This window comes from Epinephelus moara, chromosome 9, assembly GCF_006386435.1.
Source record: "Epinephelus moara isolate mb chromosome 9, YSFRI_EMoa_1.0, whole genome shotgun sequence".
Taxonomy (NCBI): Eukaryota; Metazoa; Chordata; class Actinopteri; order Perciformes; family Serranidae; genus Epinephelus; species Epinephelus moara.
Genome location: NC_065514.1, coordinates 220,652 through 245,224, shown reverse-complemented (window position 1 = coordinate 245,224; position 24,573 = coordinate 220,652). Strand labels below are relative to the sequence as shown.

Below are 24,573 nucleotides of genomic sequence, written 5' to 3'. Positions count from 1 at the left end.
GGTATGTCAGTAAGGGCTCTCACAGGTAGGTTGGATGTGTGTGTGTTAACATCATGGAGAGTTTTGTCCATGCTGTCTTGTAGTGTCCAGTGTTTAAGGATTCAGACCTGTTGTCTCAGACCAGTCGGAGCTCCTGCTGGATGATTATGTATAAAAATATGTTGTGTTTTCAGCTAAAGTATCCGCAGTGATATATTTAGTCATCCCAGTTGCACAAACTGGTAAATACATAATTGTTTTGGTGCTTGAAGCGAAGCTGTTGGTCAGCAGGTTTGTGTCATCAGAGGAAGTTACATCACGGTTTCTTTGAAGGGAATAAAGGCCTCTGACGTGACTCTGTGTGTGTGTGTGTGTGTGTGTGTGTGTGTGTGTGTGTGTGTGTGTGTGTTGGATGGACAGGGCATTGACGTCGATGCCTACAGAATGGGGCATTCCTGGTACCCTTCCCCCTCACCTCTGGGTCTCCCATAGCAACCCCCGACTGTTGTGTCCTGTTAGTAAAGTGTGGATGAGAATAAAAAGTTTGCCGTAACATTTCTGTAGCTCAGCTTTAATATAACCGGAGTTAAGAAACACAAAGTCAGAGAGAGACGGACCGTACAGCCGACAGAAAGAGAAGCTGAGACAAAAGTTAGACTCAGAGAAGTTAGTGACACAGAAAAGGAGAAATGCAGACGGAGACAGACAGAGAGTGTCCCCCTTTTCCAGAGCAGTAATTGCATTGTGTTCGGTTGAAGGACTTGGTGGGTCAAACTGTGACGTAGACACACACATGCACACACACATTTACATTCCAGTCAGTTATCTGGAGTGATGTAACCGCAGATTCAGCAGCAAATCACCAACCTTACAACCAGCAGTTAGAACAAATAAAACCCTCTCAGACATGCACCTGGTTACGTAACGCTCTGGCAATTTAACATGTCGCTCTCATGTCTGAGTCACTTTATGTAAAACTCACAACAGCTATCTGACGAGGTCGAACATGTAATGTTTCTGCGTCACCTAATCGTAAAATAAAAATAAACCAGGCAAACAATGTAAATAGGGTTTAAATTGTTGAGATTCTCCTCATGCGAGATCGGAACACAGGGATTAAATAAGAATCCCAACTTAATGTCTCATCATCCAACCCAGTCGGCAGTATAAATGTTGGCATTGTACATTTCTGCATGGATACGTCACATTTCTACGTTATTATGGAGTGGATATGTTGAAACTTTACATTTCTTTACTTTTAGCTTTTGTTGGCACAATTGAGGCTGGAAATGCTGCAGATGACACGATAAAACCCTGTTTTGGTGGTACAATCGTTACTGGAGATACCTCTGATGTTTAGCAAAAAAACAACCGCGTTTGGTGGCACAGTTGTCGCTGAAAATGCCACCAATGTCTTGCAAAAAAAGAACCCGCTTTTGCAGATGCTGCAGATGTCACCATAAAGCCCTGTTTTGGTGGTACAATCGTGTCTGGAAATACCTCCAATATCTTGCTAAAAAAAGAACCCACTTTTGTTGGCACAGTTGCAGCTGAAAATGCTGCAGACATACAGTTGCATATGGAAATGCCTCCAATGTTTAGCAAAAAAAACAACCGCTTTCAGTGGCACAATCCCCGCTGAAATGTCGGCAATATCTGGTTAAAAAAGAACCAACTTTTGGTGGCATAATCGCATCTGGAAATGCCTCTGATGTTTTACAAAAAACAACCGAGTTTGGTGGTTCAGTTCCACTGAAAATGCCGCCAATGTCTTGCTAAAAAAGACCCCACTTTTGTTGGCTGTTTGTTTGTTGATGCTTTACTAAGAAGTAAATGGTTTTGTCATTTTTTTGTCTGGAACAGTGTGTTTGAGGGTTTTGGTTTTTTTTTTTTAAATCTGTGTCTCTGTCTCTCAGTGCCTCAACCACCGACCTGTCAGGTGGGTTTGACTCTGGCGGCAGCTACCTGAGGAAGAGTCCGGACCAGTACAGCTCCAGGGGCAGCATGGAGAGCCTTGACCCTCCGCAGTCCTCCCAGCTTCACTCTGGAGCTCAGCACCACCACCCACTGGGCCACCACACCCACAGCGGACCCCATCCTGCCTACTCCTCCTGCCACCAGCTGTCCTCTGCCAGGTTCATACAGACAGTTTCAGAAATTGTTGTTCCAATTTGTCACTTAGACACAAAAACCTTTGGGAAATAGGGTCTCAGTTGAAAGTACAGAACTTATACAGCTGTAAATTTTTAAATATCATGATCTCAACTGAAATCTCTTGTCATATTCTAGGTCCTCCAACAGCATCGACCACCTCCACAGCAAACGAGACTCCGCCTACTCCTCCTTCTCCACCAGCTCCAGTATCCCAGAGTACCTTGCCTCCACGCCTTCCTTCAGCCCAGAGCGCTCCTATTCGCTGGAAACCGTCCCTCAGAGAGAAGGAGGAAGTGTCGATATGCAGCAGGCTGACATGTGTTACGTCCAGACGGTTTATGACGCCCAGCAGGGCCTATCGCAAGAGCATGAGCTGAGCTCCACCTCTGCCGCGATGCTTCGCAACAGCGATTCCAGAGGCGGGGGAGGGATGAGGCCGGGGCAAAGCAGAGATATGCAAGGTGACGTCTCTGCTTCAGGAACGGTTTTCAGGTAATGTAACTTAGATGTGATGACATCATTGTTTTTCTTTACACTATTGGTTCCAGGTTCAGTGGGAGGGGTCTGTTACCGTGGCAGCAGCAGTGGCAGCAGCAGCAGTAGCGGCAGCAGCAGCGGTGGTGTACCAGCATCAAACAGACACAGTGTAGGTCCAATATGGGGCCCGGCGGCCAGCCGCAGCTCCTACGAGAGCCTAAAGGGGGCGCCGGCCCCGCCGAGGCGCAGCGACAGCTACGCAGCCATCAGGAACCACGAGAGACCGAACTCCTGGTCCAGTCTGGAGCACGCCCGGTCACTACGGTGAGTTGGGTCCATCAAATCAGAGTGAATTGCAATTCTCAAACAAAAATAAACTCTGACGAAATCAGTGGAAACAAAGCTTTTACTGAGGTCTGTGTCACCACAATGTGTACTTACATGTCTGGGGAGGTGCAGGTCAGGCTACAGCGTAGGTTATAACATAGATACGATGCAGAAGTATAAATCCCATTTTATACTACAATGTGGTAACAATTAGGGCTGGGTATTGGTACCTTTAAGGTATCGACCAAAATATCCCAGTATCAAGTAGTATCAACTACTCAAACTGCGCCAAATCAGCAAACTTTCTGTTGCTGCTGTCTCGAGAGCCGCTCCCCTCCCGGCGAGTCTGCACTGTTAGCGCAAGCTAACACAGCAGCAGTTTAACAGTCCCAAAAAACCAACACCGACACTGAAATGGCTCAACTCAGCTGTTCAACCCATTAATAACTGTTGGGTAACGTTAGCTGTGTGTTGCTAACAGTTAGCCCTGTCACTGTGTTTTTGTGTGGGGGCGGACATGCACAGCTGTCCCCAGCTAGGAGCTCTAATCTAATCCAGTGTTATTTAATCTCATGTGTTTAATTCAGGTCTCTGCAGAAAGGTTCCTGGCATCACTCCAGTGGCTCTGTGGCTTCAGGTGCAGGTATGTTTGAATTCTATCTCCATGATTTTACTCATTTTGAGGATCCAAAGAGACCACTTTAATTCTGCTCTACAAAATTAAAAGTGTTCCTAAAACACCCAAAATATATAGATGACATTACAGCAAGCCTTAAAGGTATAGAAGACAGTGTGTAAATGTATATGCATTAGCAGTTGTGAAGACAGCTCTGCTATCATCAACCTCTGCTCTACTCTTACAATCATTCTTGATGTTCCAGCTAAGGGCTCGTACAGCGCCGAAGGTCAGCTCCACACAGTGATAGAGAAGAGTCCAGAGAGCAGCCCCACCACAAAGCCCCGGCAGGGTGGAGGCTTCCCCCAGCCCCCTTCTCCTACCGGGCACTCTTCCGGACCTGCAGGCCCCGTCCCACAGTCTGGCCGGCTCATTCTACCCACGGGCACATACCCTGTCCCACAGCTTGAGCCCCACTACGCACAGATTCCCAGTGCCGGCCCCGGTCCAGCCTCCTCTGGAGTGTACCCCGCCCTGGCTAAGGAGAGCGGCCGACAGCAGCAGCAGGGCGTCGGAGGGAGAGAGGAAGGAGCAACGGAGAGGCGGAGGGATGGAAGGATGTCAGCGACAGAAAACGGATACCAAAACAACACTTCTTCACTATACCCCTATTCTTCTTCGTCATCGTCTGCCTCCACACAGCTCAGGACTCAAGCATACGAGGCTGACAGGTGAATTTAAACAGAAATATGATAAGCTGTGTTTTGAGTGTCATCACTCTCTACCAGTGGTTTTTGCTGCAGTTCCCAACATATTGCTTAATGCACAACTTCATGCTAGTCTATTTGTTGAAATGTTGCAGGGCGTCTCCCAGAAGTCAGCTGTCCTACACTAGAGTTTGATCGGGTCCAAAAGATCATGCGCAAACCCTGTGTGAGCTCACATAGTTTCTGTCCAAGCCCGACCCAAGCCCAAAACATTTTTATTCCAAATTTAAGTCATAAAAGGTTTTTTCAGTGCAGTTACAGACATTTGTAATGCAGGGTGCATTCGTACTGGGTAGACTGGGTCATCCACTAGTATCTTCGGGCAAGAACCCCAAATGCATGCTGAATGCTCAGTTTGAAACTGAGTAGCAGGTGGCACCTTGTATGGTAGCCTCGGCCAACAGTGTATGAATGTGTGTGAATGGGTGAATATTACACGTCGTGAAAAGGCACTTTGAGAGGTCGGAATACTTGAAAGATGCTCTACAAGTGCATGTCTATTTTATCATTTACCAGTCAATAGTGACTCCGAGTGCCAGCTTGTACTCTGGCACAAACTGAACTGTAAATTTGGGGTGCTTTTGGAATATACCATTCGGTTTAGAGCACCACACTCTCGGAGCAACAGAGTGCCAAGCACGGTGAAATTGAAACTGAACTCTTTGGCCTGAACTCGGCGGGTCAGGCCCAATCTGGTTTGGGCAGAGAATCAAAGCTCTATCTTCTACAACACAGCTGATATCATGTATCTGATTCTGGCATTACTCTCATTTAGTGCAATAAAGCTGTAAAAATTATTCATATTGGCTCTTAATTCTGACTCAGTCTTGTACTTTAATCAGGCCTCAACAGGAAGAGTCTAACTATGAACTCTACAGACCCAACATGAAAACTGCCAGAGAGGGATCAGAGGACCACACAGGGGCTCAAAGGCCCCCAAACCACCAGGGACCTCATGGTCAGAGCTTCCAAGGGCCCCATATTCATGCAAGCCAGAGAGCCCACAGCCAGTCCCAGGAGCACAACCAGGATTTCCACAGGGCCTCATCTTCACAAGATTGGAGGGACCCCTACATGCCTGTCCAACCCAGGGGAGAAAGGAGGAGGTACAGTACGGAGGGGACTTTACATGGTGAAATCATTTCTGAGGATGACTCCAGAGCATTTAGAGGTTTCTGATTCTGTCTCTGTCTCTCGCGGTTGATTACTTTACATTTCTGTAGGAATAAAGTCCTATGGGGGACACCAGAAAAGGAGGGACTTCACCTCTGTATGCCTTTGCCAGAAAAGGCTCAGACTTGTCAAACTTTTGCTATTAGTTGATAGCCAATCAATAAATCATTCAACAACTAGGGAAGATGTTCTACCTGGCCCAGCAACCAGAAACATCCACAACAACACAAAGTCATATGTTATTTTGCCAGATAACAACTTTCTATCTATAAAAGGAGCTTCCTGACAGTGAGTAGTTGGTTAGTTCATTAAATGGTTGGAGAATGATTCTCCCTCTTTTACTTACTTCTCATCCTCCTCCCTCCATCCCTTCAGATCAATGGACCAGACCAGCATTCATTCAGAGCCAGTGACATCCTCCAGGATCCCCCAAGGACAAGTGCCTCCTTCCCACTTACCTGCTCAGCCTCAGGCTCCACCCGCCTCCGCCTCGCAGAATTCACCCCGTCACTTCAGTGACTCAGCAGCTCTGCAGTACCAGCACTGGGACCACAGAGAGCATGACAAAGACCGAGAACATCCACTGACCCGTCTGGAGATCGCCCTTGCCGAGGTCCAACGATGCGCCAGCCCTAACAGTGTTGCCTCCGCCAGTAGCCATGGTAATGGTAGCCAAGGTGATGGCAGCCAGGGACCTAACCGCAGCCTGTCTGTCCTGGAGAAGGTCAGCCGCTTCGAGCGTCGCACCGCGAAGCAACGCAGTCACAGCACCACCAACGCACAGGACAAAGCCACCCATCTGAGGGTAACTCACATTTTGTTTGGTTGCCATATTTTGATGGTTCAACTGAGAAATGAATGAATGAACCATCAGTTCAAAGCATCAGTCAACATAAAATGGATTTGACTTACCAGACAAGAACTGCATCATCTCAGCCTTACCTCCTAAATTTGAAAATCTGATCCTTGTTGGCTGTGATTCTGCTTCACTGCTTTATGTTTTCCGATTTTGATTCAGATGACAGAGAAAGGCCGCAGCTCCCCCTGTGGAGCAGATGACCTCAGAAACATGCTGGAGAGAAGCACCGGTGGGACCAAAGCCCACAGAACTATGAGCTACAGAGGAGGCAGCACTGAGCACAAGAAATACAGGTAAAGAGTTTGTGGGTAATAGATAAAACTATATATACAGTATAGTTATGTGATTCAAATATTATTCCAGCAAATGTCTGTATAATAGCATCTGACTGTATGTATCACAATTCCAGCCTATAACTTCACATTTTGTTTGTATCCACTTTTATTTTGCTCCAAACTGACATGCATCACATATTTGTCCCATATATTGCAACATTCGATTTTGTGTCTGAAGTCCTTTCAGGATAGCTAGAGTTAGGCTGAGTCACATTTACTGGACTTGAAGTCCCTGTCAAAAGGCACTTAAATGTCTGTGTGGTGTTCAGGACCCCAGCAGATCCAAGTTCAGCCCTCCAGAGAAGCCGCAGCAGCTTCCAGCTGGAAGAAACCAGGGAGGGCGACAGCAGCAAAGACTTCCCCCAGACACAGGACATCCAGGAGATAATGGGCACCATGCAGGACACGTCCTTCAACAGGTCAGTCTTTCAACACGTCCTTCCAAGGACTAGAGTTCCTCAGCAGGTGAGAGTCCTCCAAGTTAAAGTTCTTCAGCAGGTCAGGGTTCCTTAGGTCAAAGTCCTTCTGCAAGTCAGCATCCTCAAACAGGTCAGAGTCCTTCGGCAGATCAGAGTCCTTCCACAGGTCAAAGTCCTCCAGGTCAGAGTCCCTCTGCAAGTCAGCATCCTCAAACAGGTCAGAGCCCTCAAGGTCAGAGTCCTTCCACAGATCGAAGTCCTCTAGGTCAGTCTTTCTGAAAATCAGAATCCTCAAACAGAGTCCCTCCAGGTCAGAGTTCTTCAGCAGATCAGAGTCCCTCCACAGGTCAAAGGCCTCCAGGTCAGAGTCCTTCTGCAAATACGCATCCTCAAACAGGTCAGAGTCCTCAAGGTCAGACCCCTTCCACAGGTCAGACTCCTTAAGAGTCCTCCGGGTTAGAGTCTTTCAGCAGATCAGGTCCTCAAACAGGTCAAAGTCCTCCAAGAAGTCAGAGTCTTTCAACGAGTCAGAATTGGGGCTGGGTAGCAGTATTTTAAGGGGTACAGACTGAATTACGTCAGAACTACCAAGCACTGATTCCTGTAAATCCACTGGAGCCGAATTTCATTACCCGAGAGAGCATCTGGGTGAGACCTCTGGGGTTAGACCAGAGATGGAAGTGCAGCGAAGCATCTGTCCATCAGCCCCTTAGCCAGCTGTTCTGCCAGCTTTCCAGCAAGCCAAGACAATCATGCAGCGCTGATCTGCTGTGATAGTTTCACCATCTGGTCTATGTGCTTTTCTTTATTATTTTAGTAATAGCCTAGGATTACTGCTAGATGAGTTGAAACACATACACATGCATTCTAGTGCACCGGACATTACTCAGGTACTGCTACTGGTACTGGTTGAAATGTGAATGGTACCCAGCCCTAGCCAGAATCTCTTGAGTCTCTCTGAGCCATCCTGACAATGAAAATTTGTCTCTAATCAGATCTTACAGGGACACTTTGAAAGACGCCCAATCCAAGGTCCTACGGTCCACCTCCTTCAGACGGAAAGACCTCAGCTCCTCAATCAGTCCTCCGCCTCCTGCAGCTCCTCCTCCCGTTTCCTCCTCCAGCGGCCATCAACCTCCACCTGTCCCTGCAAAGCACCACTCCCTGGAGAAAAAAGGCCCCAAAACCATGCCCAAACCACAGGGCATCATCATCACACCACAGTCGGCAGCACCGGTCACTTCCCTGCACACCCCGAAGGAGCGGCATGTGGTCAGCCCAGAGACACGAGGCCCAAGCCCCCCAGCTCTTCCCAGTGTCCCACCCGTTGGACATCCTGGTCTGTTACGGATCTGCGGCCGCAAGCGCCTGACAGCAGACCAGAAGAAGCGATCATACTCAGAACCAGAGAACTTGAACGAGTGCGGGGTTTCGGATGCAGAGACTGTTGCCCTCTTCAGGCGTGGAGGAGGTAAATACACTTTAGAAAATGCAGATATAAAAACAGCTGTGAACCAAAACTACTTGAGTCATACAGCAGGATTGGCTGACCACGGCTTTGACGCTGATCTCCCCCTCTTTCAGAGACCAGCGTGGCAGACCGGCGGAAGATGTTCGAGCTTGTGGCAAGTCGAGTTGGGGGCGGGGCTATGCAGAATGCCACATCAAGGCCTGAATTGCGGCAGCTTCAGCATGACGCTCTTGCAGAATACGTGGAGAGGAAGAGAGGCGTGCAAAGAGACAAGGGAGGACAGAGGAGTGGATTAAGGCCCCATAGTGCCTATCTACAGCCTGACAACAGCAACTATATAGGTGGGTGGAGGAACGGAGGTAAAAGGATGAGTGAGAGGTGATGGTTTGATGTGTGGATGAAGGCTCAGTGACAGGTAAAGCAAATATTTAAGTGACTGACTGTGAGTGGAACAAGTAGATTAATCTCCATCTTCCTTGTTCTTCCTTTTTTTGTTCCTCCTCTTCTTTCCTCTCCTCCTGTCACTCAGACACCCTCAGCCTCTCCTCCACCTCCAGCATGCTCTCCCTGCAGGACTCTGCTGCAGATCGAAGCTTCTCCTCTGGAGAGAGGCGTCCCTGCCCCACTCTCCCTCCTGGAGCTGACCTGTGGAGCCACCAGTCCAACCTCTTCTACCCGGGCAGGGTGACCACTCCAAGGGCTCCGGTGCACCCATCCATTAGGTAACCAAAACCAGATACCAGCTACATGTAACACTGATTTTTAGCCAGGATAACACAGTTTCTTCCAGGATGGTCAGTCCACCACTTTGGTCCAGACTGAAGCCATGAAATTTACATTCACCTAAACCTACTGACTTTGGTCACCAGCAGTTCAAAGTTTTTCACTTATCCAGTGATGTAACTGAACATTTGTGGTTTGGAGTGAAATGTCGTGAGAACTTTAAGATGGATTGCCTTAAAATGTGGGACAGAATTTCATGTTCACCACATGATGCAATGTAGAAGTTTAAATTTTAACATGAAGTTGAATTATTACAGTTTAATAACACCTTTCTGGTTTCTACTCCCAGTGCTCCTTCTGGCTCCCTTCCTGAGCCCCAGGCACAGATCCCCCAGGACGTGCCCCATGAAACAGGGCTCAGCAGACAGAGTCAGTCCTCCAGCAGAGACCGCGGCCTTGACCTCCAGCAACTGGCCGTAGAGCCTCAGCTCAAGCTGGGACTGTCCCAGCAGCTCAACGGGGCTCTGCAGAGGGCCGGGTCAGCTCGGGGCTCCGGAAAGTCAGCCTCTGCCGAGGATCTCCTGGAGAGATCCGAAGAGATTCCAATGACTCCTCAACACTACCGCTCCCGCTCCTCCCCCACAGTGGAGAGGCTGAACCAGGTAACACAGCACAAACACCAAATGCTAACTCATTTCTGCACCACTCTATTAGCTAGCTAGCCACCCCATCGTCTCTCCATCTCGTTCCCCACCGCTATGGACTGCTTCCCCCGTTTGAAAAGAAACGCAGCCTCTTCATTTATTTGAATGAGGGCAGTCTGGCGATGCAGCAGGGGTGTCAGCACGTAGGGTAGGATTGGCCAGTGGACTGCAACTGCACAGTATTCAAAAAGGAGCTGTGGTGACCAAACACATTTCCTGTTGGTTTACTTTGTAACCTGAAAGCCGTAGTTCTGCTGTTTGCCCTGTGGCTGTTGCGACAAAAGATAAAATAATTAGAATAATAACTTCCCCTCTTTGCTTCTTACAACGGCCACTATGGAAGAAAACATGTCGCCATTCATCTTATCAACTGTATATACATAGTTTCGCTGTCCACTTTGGTCCAAAATTAATTATACATCATCACCTCTGATGGATTGCCAGTTAAACTTAATTCACCCCCTCTTGACATCACCATTTATTTGACGACAGTTTGTCATTAAGGGACGTTTAGCCTTGAGTCACACAGGAAATACCCAGAGGTTTCCTGTGAGGTGCCAGAGAGCCGGAGACGGTGGCTGGGCGCTGTCCGATGTGGATGATAGCAAAGATAACACACACACACACACACACACACACACACACACACACACATACACACACACGTATACATACATCATACACTCATCTACAGACGTCTTACAGGAATGCAGTAAAAGGATGAATTTGTCTTTTATCTCCTGCAGTGATCAGAGCAGGCGGTGTCACGTAAACATCATTACACTTCTGTCAGACTAACAGACACTCTGTCCTCTTACTGTTCTTTAAACAATAGATTTCACTGCAGGGTCCTACAGTCCGGCTGTTACACTGTTGATGTTTTTAAGTTAAGCAGCTGACAAAGAATTTGCCTTTGAACGCACCAGCAAGGACACGTTCCTGCATCGAAAGAGCTGTATGGCACGTGAGAGATGTAGTACTGTGTCGTCTGTGGTGGAGTGGGACAGTGTGAAATGAAGTGATTTTCTTTTTAATGTAAATGCAGATCGGTGTTTGATCACACAAAAAGTTAATGGTGGAGAGCTGAAGCTGTTCGCAGCTCTAACTTGAAGCAGACTTCAGGCCTGTGTTGTGTGTTTTCATTGCGTGACAAGGTCTGTGGTCATACATGTGATTGTTGATGCCCTAGTTTGTACTTATTTTTCAAAACGGGTCGGAGACACAGAAACATACAGTCTCAGTGTTTATAGCCAGTCAAGTCAAGTTCAATATATTTATTTACAGCAATCCAAAAGTTGCCTGCTGGCTGTAGTTGAATAGTTAACACACAGACAGTGTAGTGTAAAAGTTTGTGTCCAAATCAAGTAACAAGGTTAAAGATACATAAGTTGATTAAGAGACAAAGATCATATAATGTCTTATGTACAAGACACTATAAAACACCTTGATCTGCATCTGAATATGAGAAAACATTGTTATACATGTCAAAGTATGACTATGTAATCATATTGTATGAAGCACACATTCAAATGTTGTAATACACACACACATTCACATATTGTGTTCTGGTTTCACTTTGTATAAGAGCACTGAGGACTGTATAAAGAAAGTCCCCAAAATTCACATGTTTTTTAAAAATAGAGTGAAAGCAAAACCAGACTTAAGGGTAGAAGATTTGGGAAATTCCAGGCTGCATTACACCATTAAAAACGGGCCCAATCAGAATTGGACACAAAGAAAAGTTTACCACCAATAGAATTGGACTTGAGTGGGAAGGATTAGCAAAAAGAGGTGGAGACTCATTAGAATCTCCACCAGCATATAAGCTAGGACGCTGAGAGCAGTTTTTCATTCGCACTCCGGAGTTTGACTCGCTAAGTTGTATGTGTTAAAGCCTGTTGACACATTAAACTTGATTGCATCGGACTTTGCCTGTTTCCAGTGTTTCTTTAAGTATTTGCCAGCTGAGCCTAAGGTACCAAATCGACATCTGAGGACAACTGACAAGAGACAAGAGGTTCAAGGTCGGGAGCCTACAGGCCCACTTCCAGGCACCGATTCTTGACACTTCAACAGACAGACAGACAGACAGACACAGAGAGTGGTGTCAAGCTCAGTTATTATTACAGCATGAAATAATTAGCAGTCCAGGACCTTAGTGTCTTATTGTGCTGTAATTTATACCAAATTATACTCTTTGTCCTCAGCAATTATTAAGAAATGATTGCACCCATAAATAAAGTATTACTTTCATAGACTGTTTAAAATGTTGGAATGTGGCCACTGTGACATCACTCACTGGTTCTGGTGGGCTCCCATAATGAAGCCTCGAGTTTGGCATTTTGTCCGTCGCCATCCTGGTCTTTTTGAGCCAGAAGTGATCTAACCCTAATGCTAGCTGTTGGTTAGCACAGTGCATTTAGTCATAGTCCGATACTCCGACTAAAACCGGACTTTTAAAATACACGTAAACATGTTAGTGCAACTGAAATCATAATTGAAAATAAAATTGCATTGAAAGTGAAATCGAATTTGTTAAAGTCGGACTAACGCACCCAGAAAATGCGATTGAGAGTCGAATTACTCCTGCAGGTATACAGTCAATCAGACCCAAACTGGCTGAGACGCTCTGCGCATGCTCCACAGTTTCCACCCGGGCTTTGACACGGGAGTCGAGTAGCATTAAATGTGTAACAGAAGACAAAGCCGGTAACAACATGGAGAAATCTACATCCAGAGTTGTGCATTTTTGGACGGATGAGGAGACTCAGTTCATGTTGTGTCAGCTGAAAGAGTTAAATATTTTGAAATTCATGGATGGGAGGGAAGCACGCAATGATGACCCGACAACGGCTGATTGTTTGGTCTGTGACGTAATAGGTCAACCAAATTAAGGTCCAATACTAACAAGCTGAAAGGGGGCATATCTCCACCTATCGTAGTGGAGTTGCACATACTTGGGTCAATAAATGGATTCCCCTCCCGTGCTTGTATACTGGGACAAGGACAGTAGTCCAATAAATGGTCTAGTCGCGCTGTAACCATAATGATCCCTCTGCTGGTTCACCTACGGATACCTTTGTACGACTTTTACTGCCTTAGATAGTCAAGTTTGATCATCTTCTTGGCGACTTAGCTATAACCGTAGCTCGACTGACTGTGCATGGAAACGTACTGAGTGATAATGTTAATGCTAATTTTTGCTAGTGAAACACAGGCTTAAAACCCATTGAAACAAATTAACATACTGGGAAAAAAATCTGACTCCTTAGAGCGTTTTTGTACAACCAAACGCCGAACAAGTCTTTTTTTAGGCAACTAAAGCGTTACAATTAACTCTCATGGACTGAAAACAAATTGAAATAGCAACAGCTGTGGCTACGCCTATGCTCTCTGAATCTAGGGTTACACCATGGTTACGTTACGTTACGTTACGTTACATTATGATGCATTACGTTACGTTGTGTTGCGTTGCGTTACGTTGCGTTACATTACGTTATTGTCCCTGTAGGGAAATTTGTCTTTGACTGAGGAGCTGCACAAAAGCATTCCTGCCTTACAATAGTCCAGAAGGAATGAAAAAAGGAATGAAAAATACTACACATAACAGTGTTGCACATCAGCCATTCATGTTTTATTATTTAAAATCTTAACTGAGGTTGGCACAACGTTGTCACCATGATAGCGACGGACGGCATCTCTCAAAGCGGCCACGACCTTTATTATCCGTAACCTTAAGCCTCACATTTAAACTGGTGAATTATATAAATTAGCTAAAGAGACAAAAACCGTTTTTTGTACCAGGCTTTAAACATGTTTATTTCTGCTGTAAAGTTCGACATTTTAACATGGGGTCTATGGGGATTGACTCATTCTTGGAGCCAGCCTCAAGTGGCCATTAGAGGAACTGCAGTTAGCTTAATTTTTCAGTCCCTAGAGGTTGCCGCTGGATTACTATATACTTATACAATCATATCTTAAAGGAGAGTTAGGTAGGATAAAAAAAGATGATCACATTGTTATCTTTATATCAATAATGTTACAGTTATTGAAGTATTCAAATGTTCGTGATAAAAAGGCAAAACCATGTTTGTCATGTTGAGTCAAATGGTTGTGTTGTGGTGTAGTAGACAAAGATGCTACGTTTAAAAAGCTTACTGTGAATTCTCAGTATTCTGGAACAGACTCATGTCAGACTGAACTTGTAGGATTGTGTCACAACATAATGAAATAACAGAAGGTGGGAGATTCACTATGATACAATACGATACGATATGAAAAACTATATGAAATCTAAATAAAGAGAGGGAATATTCTTCCTAAAAGACTAAACTTTGTGTGTGTTTCAGGACTTCCCTTCAGGCAACGTCAGCATGTTTGACGTCTTCATCTCTGAACCTGGACGCCGCTCTCTGGCCGAGGACAGGTATGTCACATCTCCATTCAGACCACTGTTTGATCAGACAGCTGATCCCAGACGAGGTTTTTCCTTGTGGGTTCTCACAGTCATTCATCTGTCCCTCCCTGTCGTCTCATTTATCATGTTTCTCCATTAGTTTAACTAAAAATTTATGAAAGACGGGCAAACAACCTCTTGATCTTTTCTCACAGATGTTTCTGTCTGATGATTCTTTCATGTCGTTCTGTTTACAAAACGAGACGCAGCTTGAACTAGATTCAGCAAAATGTCAGGATGCTGTTTGTTTCCTGCTGACGAACTGAGGGATCATGAGAATTCACATCATTTCTGTGCCGATATTTTAGCTCTCTTCCATAATAGGCTGTTAGCTGTCAGCCAGCGTGCTTGCGCTTTAGGCTCTTTGCTATTTTAAAACCAACTGTGGCCTTATGAGTCCATGTGCCCAGCTGCTGGCACCACACAGAGAGAAAGGAAGTAAGGAATGAGAGAGAAGGAAGGGGAACAGGGGAGGTGAAACATAGAGGGAGAGAAGAAAGATGGAATTATAGGAAGGATAGATGAAGGTAGGAAGATGGAGGGAAAGGAGGTGAAAATAGGAAGTGTAGAGAGAATATGGGAGGAAAAGAGGAAAGGTAATGCAGAAATGAGATGAGGGATAGAGAGAGTCAGGGGGAATGAGGCTTTTTATACTCATGCAGGCTCCTGTAGATGGTGCATGGGATTGTTGTTTGTTTGCAATATACTCAGAAACACCAGAGAACATACAAACAAAATATTCTGTGGATAAAGAAGAGGTCAAGTGCTACTGGAAGAAAGATAATGGAAAAGTATGCTGCTCGGCAACAGTTGTAAAGATTAAAGATCTGCCAAACATTATTGCCGACTTCCAAGTCAAAATTATTTTATACCCCTTTGTTGCATGAGGCCGGTTTTTAGCTTTAGTAGCGTTCTACACCCTGCAGCAAGCCCAGTGTTCTACTGTGGGAAAAAAAAAACCACATTATATATTTTTTTACATTAAAGCATTAATTACAAGGTGAGGGCTGTCGTGTTTCCTCGCACCGCTTCTCCTTCTCACCACCTGTTTTGCAACAACCAATCACGCTCCAACACATGCACACACTCTGACAGGAGGAGAGAGAACATCTTAAAGGTCACTGCAGATCAACACAAGGACAATACCAAAACAATTTCAAGAGTTTGTTGTCGTCTCTGCATCTTCAGCACAGCACATTCAGCAGATTGGGCTACACCCTTTGGTGCGTCATCATGTGAGTGCGCATGGCGGTCCATGATGACGCAGCACGGTGATAGTGATCAACACTCCTTGTTGCAAGTTACACACATCTCTTCTTCTGCGGGGGAGGCAGGCGCAAACACTGCCGACCAAATCATCTGCAGCCCCTCTCTTTCACTTTACACCCTTTCCCACTACACAAAAAAACCTCACTAACATTTGGCTTTTGTTTTTAGCGGAAAATTTTACAATCAGCATTCGCACCCAGGACAAATGACTCTGCAGTAGTCACCGGTATTTATCGGCTCCAGCTCAGATTGTTAGCGATGGGAACATGACACTCTGTGTGGATGCACTAATTTTAGCCCCTTTACCGGCAAGATGCAATGACGGGCCACCACAAAGAACCGTCCGTTTACGTCCAAGCAGCGCTGGAACATTGTTCCAAATTAGTCTGCACGGTGTTTGAAAGAGAGACAGAATAAGTAGGAGATATAAAAAAGATATAACCATTGTAACACTTTCACTGTTCTCCACTGTTTACTATCCTGTTTTCTAGGCAGTCCATAATGTTGAGCATGAGTCATGCATACAGCTGTACTCTTCTGGCAATGGGAAAGGGATCTCTTGTCTATTTCTAGTGGGCGTTCCCATGTTTTAAAAACCTGCAGATGCGCTATTTTGGGGGGAAAAGGGGTGTTTCTCTCGTTTTTTGTTCCTCTCTCACATGCTGTCTGTCTGTTCTCCACTATATTGCAACTCAAAACAACTCCTGCAGTTTATGCACGAGAACTGCCAGTTTCATAACAACATTAAAAAAAAAAAAAAACACTAGTAAAGTGTTGAGAACCCGACCCCATTCAATCTCAGGGGAATATTGAGAAAATACAACCTGGCCCGGCCCGCACCCGGTGAGCAGATCAGGCCCAATCGTAAAGTCAGAGTTCTACAGTGGGTCTCTTTTCTTTCCAGTCATTTCAGGCCATTTGACTGTCCCTGTGGCCCCTCAATGAAGAGTCATAGAGATGTTACACAGGTGAACCTGCTCAGCTAGACTCCCCTCATGGCGCCCATGATGAACTAAAAAGCCCAGCCTCAGCAGTGGGCGTCTAGTTACAAAAATTCAGGGGTGCAAGACCAAGTGCTGTGACAACTTCCAGTGCCTTGTAAGTAAGGAAAAAGAGGGGATGAAGGGAAGGAGGTAAAAAGAGATGTACGGAATACAAGGCAGCTTTACAAGTGACTTTCTGGAAGCTCTGCGAGGAAGGAGGGAGTACCTCTTGGTATGAAAGGAAAAGGATGGAGAAGAGGGTAAGGTAAGAAAGGAGGCAAAGGAGTCAAGGGTTCAGATGATAGGAAAGAAACAAGAGAAGAAGGAGCTAAGAGGAGTGAAAGAATTCAATGGGAGGAGGAGAGAAAGGGAGGGGTGAGGAAGAGGAGTTAAAGAAGGGAGGAACTGAGGAATTTCAGGAAGCAGAGAAAACTCCCCTGGCACGGGGACAGAAAAATAAACAAAATACCAACTCTGGTCCACAGGGACTTGTTCACTTAAAACTCTTAAATATGTTTGCTCTTAAAATGTAAAGGTCAGGGGTAATTTCAGGAATCCTGTGTGTGTTTACACAGATCTGTCTTGCGTCTGAATATAACCAGGGACATGAACGCACCATCACTGAGTGCTGACCTTTAGCAATCAGCCCATCTAGAGGCTGCAGTGTTCATCACAGCCACAATATGAAAGTGTTGAACAGACCAAACAACATACTGATGGTTTAGCTATTGTAAGAGGTGAAACAAATAGATCCAAACACCAAGTAGTTAAACTGAACATTTTAACTATCTGTTGACTTGTTCCTCCCTTTCTTTAATTTTTTCCTTATCTGTCTGTCTGTCTGTCTGTCTATCTTCAGACCTGCAGAAGTCCAGCTACCAGGCGGCCTCATCTCACCTCAACACTCCCGAAACAGTCTTAACACCGTCCAGCCTGCAGGACCTTGGCAAGGTACACAAAATTAAAAAAAAAAAAAAAAAAAAGACTTCACTACACCCACGTAGTTAGCAAACTTTTGGCCTCCTCTCAACTCCTTGAAAGATGTGCAGACTAGTTCACTTCAACCAAAGAATCCTCTGTCCTTATCTGGCTTTTTCATTTGATTGATCATCAGCTGAGGATGAAGGAAGCAGCCAGTTAAGGCAAAAAGAGATAAACAAATGCACACATACACTTGCTTTCAGGAATTTCCTGCTAAAAGAAAAGCTAAAATCTGTTAGCGATGTGGACCATTAAGGTTAAAAGTAAAAGGCTTTGTTTTCTGCCTATTCTGTCTGTCTTCATACTTGAATTGGATACTCTTTGTTGTAGTACCTAGTTCTAGACTTTGTCTTCATACCTGGATCTCACTCTACCTTTGTCTTCATACCTAGTTCTGGCTCTTGCTTTGTCGCCATACCCTAGTTCTGGCTCTACCTTTGTTGCCATACCCTAGTTCTGGCTCTGCCTTTGTCTTCATACCTAGTTCTGGCTCTTCCTTTGTCACCATACCCTAGTTCTGGTTCTGCCTTTATCTTCATACCTAGTTCTGGCTCTTCCTTTGTCGCCATACCCTAGTTCTGGCTCTGCCTTTGTCTTCATACCTAGTTCTGGCTCTTCCTTTGTCGCCATACCCTAGTTCTGGTTCTGCCTTTGTCTTCATACCTAGTTCTGGCTCTTCCTTTGTCGCCATACCCTAGTTCTGGTTCTGCCTTTATCTTCATACCTAGTTCTGGCTCTACCTTTGTTGCCATACCCTAGTTCTGGCTCTGCCTTTGTCTTTATACGTAGTTCTGGCTCTGCCTTTGTCTTCATACGTAGTTCTGGCTCTACCTTTGTCTTCATATGTAGTTCTGGCTCTACCTTTGTCTTCATACCTAGTTCTGGCTCTACTTTTGTTGTAGTACCCAGTTATGTCTCTGCATTTCTTGCCTTACCCTAGTTCTGGCTCTCCCTTTGTCTTCTTACCTAGTTCTGACTGTACCATTCTCACCTTACCCTGTTTCTGGCTCTACCTTTGTTGCAATACCTAGTTCTAGCTGAACCTTTGTCGTTGTACCTAGCTCTGACTCTCCCTTTGTCTTCATATGTAGTTCTGGCTTTACCTTTGTTGTAGTACTTTGTTCTGGCTCAAACTTTGTTGTAGTACCTAGTCCTGGCTCTACCTTTGTGAATAAAAACTAAGATATAATCTAAAGCTTTGAAAAAGTAAAACAAGCAAAAAGGTAAAAAAGAAATGATAAATAAATAAAAGAATGATAATGTGTGCTTCCAAACCTTTCTCTAGCACTGACAAAGTGCAGTGGAAATAGGTCTAGCTACACAGGACTACTCCTCTCTGACCCTTCCTTGTGTTCTGATCTTAGACCAAGGCTCCTCCCACACTCCAGTCACTCGTAGGGAGCAAAAGAGGAACAGCGAGCGGCAGCGAGCCTACAGCACCTCCACCTTGGCAGCCTCCGTTGGCCTGCCCTGCCCCCTTTCCCCCCCTGGGACTCAGGGTGCTAGCAACGCTGAGTGGCAGGCAAGCGAGAGGCTGAGCAAGGCCAACCTGGATGCCATCACCTTCCCAGGCATCCCACAACCACCCACAAATGATAGTAATGGCAGTAACACTGCTGACAACAATGAAACCCTGGTGATGGAAAGACAGACAAGACACAGTGTGAGTGATGCCAGTATACTAGAAGACACCGCAAAGGACACGTATAGAGAGAGAGCCTTCAGTTTAGAGATGAGAAGAGGGTATTCTGCAGAAGTCGCCAAACGAGTTTCACCAGTGATGCAAACACCCTTGCCCCATTTCCAGCTTGCATCCCCACCAGACAGGAAGGACAGCAGGAGCATGGCATCATCTCCTTCGCCTTCCTCCCATCCGTCCAGTCCCCAGCCCCTGTCCTCATTGCGAATATCTGAGTCCAGCTTCTTCAGCTTCACTGACCACCAGCAACCACTAGAATCCTCCACAGGCCTATCGCAGGACGACTTTGACGAGGTCTTCCTCCAAAATCCTGCCCCTCCGTCACCTCCTCCGCCAATCAAAGAGACAAGCATCTTGGAGGACTTCCCTCCTCCACCTCCTCCCCATGAGTTGCAGCAGGAAGCTGGACACCAGAATGTGGGAAGGTTTGTTGTACAATATTTTCATATTTAAACTGGAATTTAAATAGTATTAGCATGGACCTTTTTTAAAAAAAAAATTCTGTTTTCTTCTCTGTCTTCAATCCTAGTATGGAGTTCTTAAACAACTCCATCATTCCAACCAGGAAGTTATCCCTCCAGTCCCCTCCAAAGTCCCCTACCTCCTCCGTCGTTCCTTCGTCTGTGCCCATCCCAACTCCTTCCCTAAAGCCACAGCCCTCCACCATCACCTCTATTACCACATCCACCACAGCCGAGGACAGCCTAGGTCTTGAGTACCAGCCAATACCGAAGAGGGAAAAGACATCAGAGGAGCTGCGAGTGGAGGTGCTGGCCCGGCAGCTGGTGGGTATCCGGATTCAGCAGTTTATCTCTGATTCTACCTTTGTTGACATCATTTTGACATTACTTTTGTTTTCATACCTAAGTCTGAATCTGCCTTTGTAGTCATATAGTTTCAACTCTTCCTTTGTTGTCATTCCTAGTTCTGACATGATCAGTGTACCTAGTTCTCACTCTTCCTTTGCCAACACACTTACTTCTGACACTCTCTGTCATACTTAGTTCTTACTCTCCTTTTGTCTTCATACCTAGTTCAGTCTCTTTGTTTATGGTACTCATACCTAGTTCGGACTTCATCTCTGACAAATACCACATTCTCACTCTACCTTTATTGCTGTCCCAACTTCTGACTCTACCTTTGTCATAATACCTAGTACCTTTCTCGCTGTACCTACTTCTGACGCTACCTTTGTTGCAGTACTCAGTTCTGACTCTGCCTTTCTCATCGTATCTAGCTTCGACTCTACCTTTGTCTTGGTAGCTAGTTCTGATTCTACCTTTCTCGCTGTACCTGGTTCTTACTCTACCTTTGACATAGTACCTAGTTCTGACTCTACTTTTGTTGTAATGCTTAGTTTTGACTCTACCTTTTTCACAGTAGCTATGTCTAACTTTATCGTTGTCGTAGTACCTGGTTCTGACTTTACCTTTGTTTTTGTACCTAGGCCTTACTCTACCTTTTTTGTTGTACTTAGTTCTAACTCTAGCTTTGTCGTAGTAGCTAGTTTTGACTCTATCTTTGTCGTAGTACCTGGTTCTGACTCTACCTTTGTAGTAGTACCTAGATGTGACTCTGCCTTTCCTGTAATACCTAGTTCTGACTCAACCTTTCCCTTTGTCATACTCAATCCTTCCTTTCTCACTGTACCTAATTCTGACTCTACCGTTCTCGCCCTGCTTAGTTTTGACTGCATTCCTTTCTTGCCGCACCTGGTTCTTACTCTGGCTTTCTCTCTAGTTCTGACTCTATCTTTTTAGCCGGACCTAGTTCTGACTTTACCTTTGTCATAGTATCTAGTTCAGACTACCTTTGACAAATACCAACTTCTGACTCTCCCTTTGTCTTAATGTCTAGTTCAGCTCCATGTTTGTTGTAAGGTCTGACTCTACCTATGTTGTAGTAACTAGTACTGACTCTACATTTGACATAGTATCTAGCTCTGGTTCTACTTTTCTCGCAATACCTAGTTCTGTTTCTGTCTTTATTGTCTTACGTACTTTGATTCCTCCTTTTTCATTGTTTCCAGATGTCACAGGACAGCTCTCTGGCACCTCTCCTGGACACGTGGGGGGGTAAATCCACTGTGGACCTAATGGAGGAGATATTTCCAAACAGCAAATTGGTTGATAAATCACCATGGCAGCGCAGGGGCAGCAGCAGATTGGATGACAGGTAATTCTTTCATGTGTTTTGCCTTTGAATATTCTTAAACATTTTAGTGTATTTTAAATATACAAAGACACTGAATTTTAATATTTAGCATAGTGACACTCCTCCTTTTTCGGTAAATATTTTTAATTTATTTGCCTGCAAACATAAACATTAAAGAGAGATTTAAATTGGCCTTTTTAGTGAAACACTGTTCACGCTCTTGGTTTGACCATGTTGGTTTATTTGGGATGTAGATATTTAGGGGAATTTCCCTACTTAACTCAAAATGGTACAACTCTGATTACTGATTACTTCTACTATCACTCTGTCCACCTAGTTACACATTGAATTTCCTTTCAAGTGCTTTATGTAACACAAGGTGAAAGACCTTCATGTTGAGTGTGTTTATTTAGCCATGGGACCAAACTTGCAGAAATTGACTTTATGTAACTGAAGGATAAGATGAACATTGGGGTAAAAGGACTTCCTGTAAACCATCGTTTGTCATTCTTGCTGTGTTTGCTGACAGCCTCCTTTTCCTATCTGCTGCTGACACATCACAAACCTCTGTTGTCTCTGCATGTTGTGGCCTTTAAAGTCAGTGATATATTGAATGTGTTCTGTGTTGTTGAACATGATGTTCAAGGGAGGAATGTTTCCTCGTTGAAACAAAGGTAAACAACCATCCATCTAGAGACAGCATCTCTCTGTTATACATGCTCGGTCACATCGGTTGCAGGAAGGTGTGTTTTTGTTTTGACCTCTGACCCCAGTGAAACATATTTTGCAGCTACAGTGTTTATAATGTTGTCTCCATGTGCGAGTTGGATGTAGTTTTTCCTAAGTTGGAACAAATGTTTTCTTTTGTTCTGTTGTTGTATCTGAAAATGAGAGTCTGCCCAGCGTATTTCCCGAAACTTTCAATCAATCAATCAAATATATTTTGGGTTCAGAAAATAAAATTAGACATTTATGGTGTGTGATGAAAAAAAAGTTTTTCTGTAAGTCATGATGAGAAAGTATTTCAAAATAATGAGAAATAGTCTCAAAATAAGGTGTTAGTATATCAGAATAATGAGTGTGTGTCTCAAAATGATGACTTAGTATGCCAAAATAATGAGCAAGTTTCTCAAAAGTATGAGTTCATATCTTAAAATAATAAGAACCTTTCTTAAAATATTGACTTAGTATCTCAAAATAATGATTTATCTCAAAGTAATGACTTAGTATGTCAAAATAATGAGAAGCTTTCTCAAAATAATATGGCTGTATCTTAAAATGATAACAAACTTTTTCAAAATAATGAGTTTGTATCTCAAAATAATGAGAAACTTTCTCAGAAGAAGGTGTTAGCATCTCTAAATAATGAGTTATTGTCTTAAACAATGGCTTGCTTATGTCAAAATGACAATTTATTTCAAAATAATGTCTCAGTACGTCAAAATAATGAAACTTTCTCAAAATAAGGTGTGAGCACCTCGAAATAATGAATTATTTTCTCAAACAATGATGTACTTATCTTAAGATAATGACAAGCTCTCTCAATATAATTGAGATTGTTTCTCAAAATAATGAAGAATTTTCTCAAAAAATATGAGTTCATATCTCAAAATAATAAGAAACCTTCTCAAAATGAGTTTGTATCTCAAGATAATGACTTAGTATCACTTCCCATTATTTTGAGATAAGTAAGTCATTATTTCGAGTTACCAAGTAATTATCTCAAGAAGGTTTCTCATCATATCACTCACAGGATCTTTTTTTTTTTCTTTCATCACACTGTCGAAAATGGGCTTTCATAGGACGTTGAGATGATAGAGCAAAATATATTTAGTTTAGTGGCTTTGTTACCAGGTCAGTGCAGCAGGTGCATCAGGGTTTAACCCTGGATGTAGCTGTAGATGACTAGCTTTCATCTAGCTAGCTAGATGAAGTCCTCAATTTTCATCCTGCCTAAAAAACTCTAATTGGTAGATTACTTGGTCAGTGAACACAACACCAGATGTATTTGACTTGCTGGAGGTCTGGGAACAGGCCAGAGTGGTGATGTAACATGAAGGTAAAAATATGATGACTGAGTGTTGAAGTTAGACGGCGTTGGCGTTGTCAGCCAGGACAGGAGAGACCAGACAAACCTGATCAACGTTTCTCAACAGCAGAGTGTGGAGAGAGTCCAACCACAGAGATTGTTTCTGTAAACTTCACCACACAGATGGATCATAGAAGAACTGTGGATAAAAAGAAAACATCACTTAGCTGTAAACTGTTAAAGGTTTTTAATGCCTACATGACTACAAGGCTGAAGTCTGGGTTCAGAGGACAGACTTTGTTACTGCCCTTCCTGCCACAGCAGATGGATGTTTTGTCTTCCTCTCACAGTTGGATCACTTCCTGTAGTCTAATCAGCTGAACAACGCTGACACCTAGTGGACAGAGAGAGAAACTCCTCCCAATCTGACTGTTTTTACTGATACTCAGTTTTTTTATTGACTAAATATTAAAAACATAAACTCAAACTCTTAACAATACTAAACAGTAAAATGCAGTTACATAATTTTCACAGTAGTTTCTGTCTATCTTTTCCTTTTCTGTTCACTTTTATTTTGTCAGTTTTAATGGTCTTTAAACCTGCATTACTTTCTTTGGCTACTGCTTCTGATCTTGTTCTTTGTTTTTTATGCTAACCTGATTTTCTTCAGGCTCCAGGTCCTTAAAAAGTCTTAAAATGTCTTCATTGTTATAAATATATGCTCTTAAAAGTCATTAAATAGATCTAAATTTGAATTTATGAGGACCTTATTGCCACAAATATTTTATCTTCTTTCATTTATTTATCTTTTTATTTCTTTTTGTCAAAATGAGTCAAGGTCTTCTGCACAAAAGTTAAAATTTCTGATGTCACAAATCTTTAAGCCTACCTCTGAACCTTAAACAGTCTTTGTACTTTATACTTGGAAAAATGTAGCTCAACCTAACTCACTCTAATTACCATATTCCTACATAAAACTACCTCTGCACAGGACCACA

At 44.1% G+C, this 24,573-nt stretch overlaps 1 protein-coding gene across 4 annotated transcripts in view; it reads left to right on the top strand.

The window, feature by feature from the left end:
* Positions 1-24,573, top strand: part of shroom3 (shroom family member 3) — an 85,935-nt gene that overhangs the window by 52,866 nt on the left and 8,496 nt on the right. For 3 of the 4 annotated variants that reach the window (XM_050053413.1, XM_050053416.1, XM_050053415.1), the window contains 18 exons: positions 1,896-2,114; positions 2,269-2,594; positions 2,682-2,934; positions 3,525-3,580; positions 3,819-4,284; positions 5,163-5,426; positions 5,869-6,298; positions 6,512-6,645; positions 6,957-7,106; positions 8,102-8,577; positions 8,691-8,936; positions 9,107-9,299; positions 9,650-9,962; positions 14,354-14,430; positions 17,572-17,663; positions 19,058-19,817; positions 19,922-20,177; positions 21,422-21,567. In XM_050053413.1, coding sequence (XP_049909370.1) covers positions 1,896-2,114; positions 2,269-2,594; positions 2,682-2,934; positions 3,525-3,580; positions 3,819-4,284; positions 5,163-5,426; positions 5,869-6,298; positions 6,512-6,645; positions 6,957-7,106; positions 8,102-8,577; positions 8,691-8,936; positions 9,107-9,299; positions 9,650-9,962; positions 14,354-14,430; positions 17,572-17,663; positions 19,058-19,817; positions 19,922-20,177; positions 21,422-21,567 — 4,857 coding nt within the window. The remainder of the gene's footprint in view (positions 1-1,895; positions 2,115-2,268; positions 2,595-2,681; positions 2,935-3,524; positions 3,581-3,818; positions 4,285-5,162; positions 5,427-5,868; positions 6,299-6,511; positions 6,646-6,956; positions 7,107-8,101; positions 8,578-8,690; positions 8,937-9,106; positions 9,300-9,649; positions 9,963-14,353; positions 14,431-17,571; positions 17,664-19,057; positions 19,818-19,921; positions 20,178-21,421; positions 21,568-24,573) is intronic. The other variant, XM_050053414.1, reaches the window with a different exon arrangement.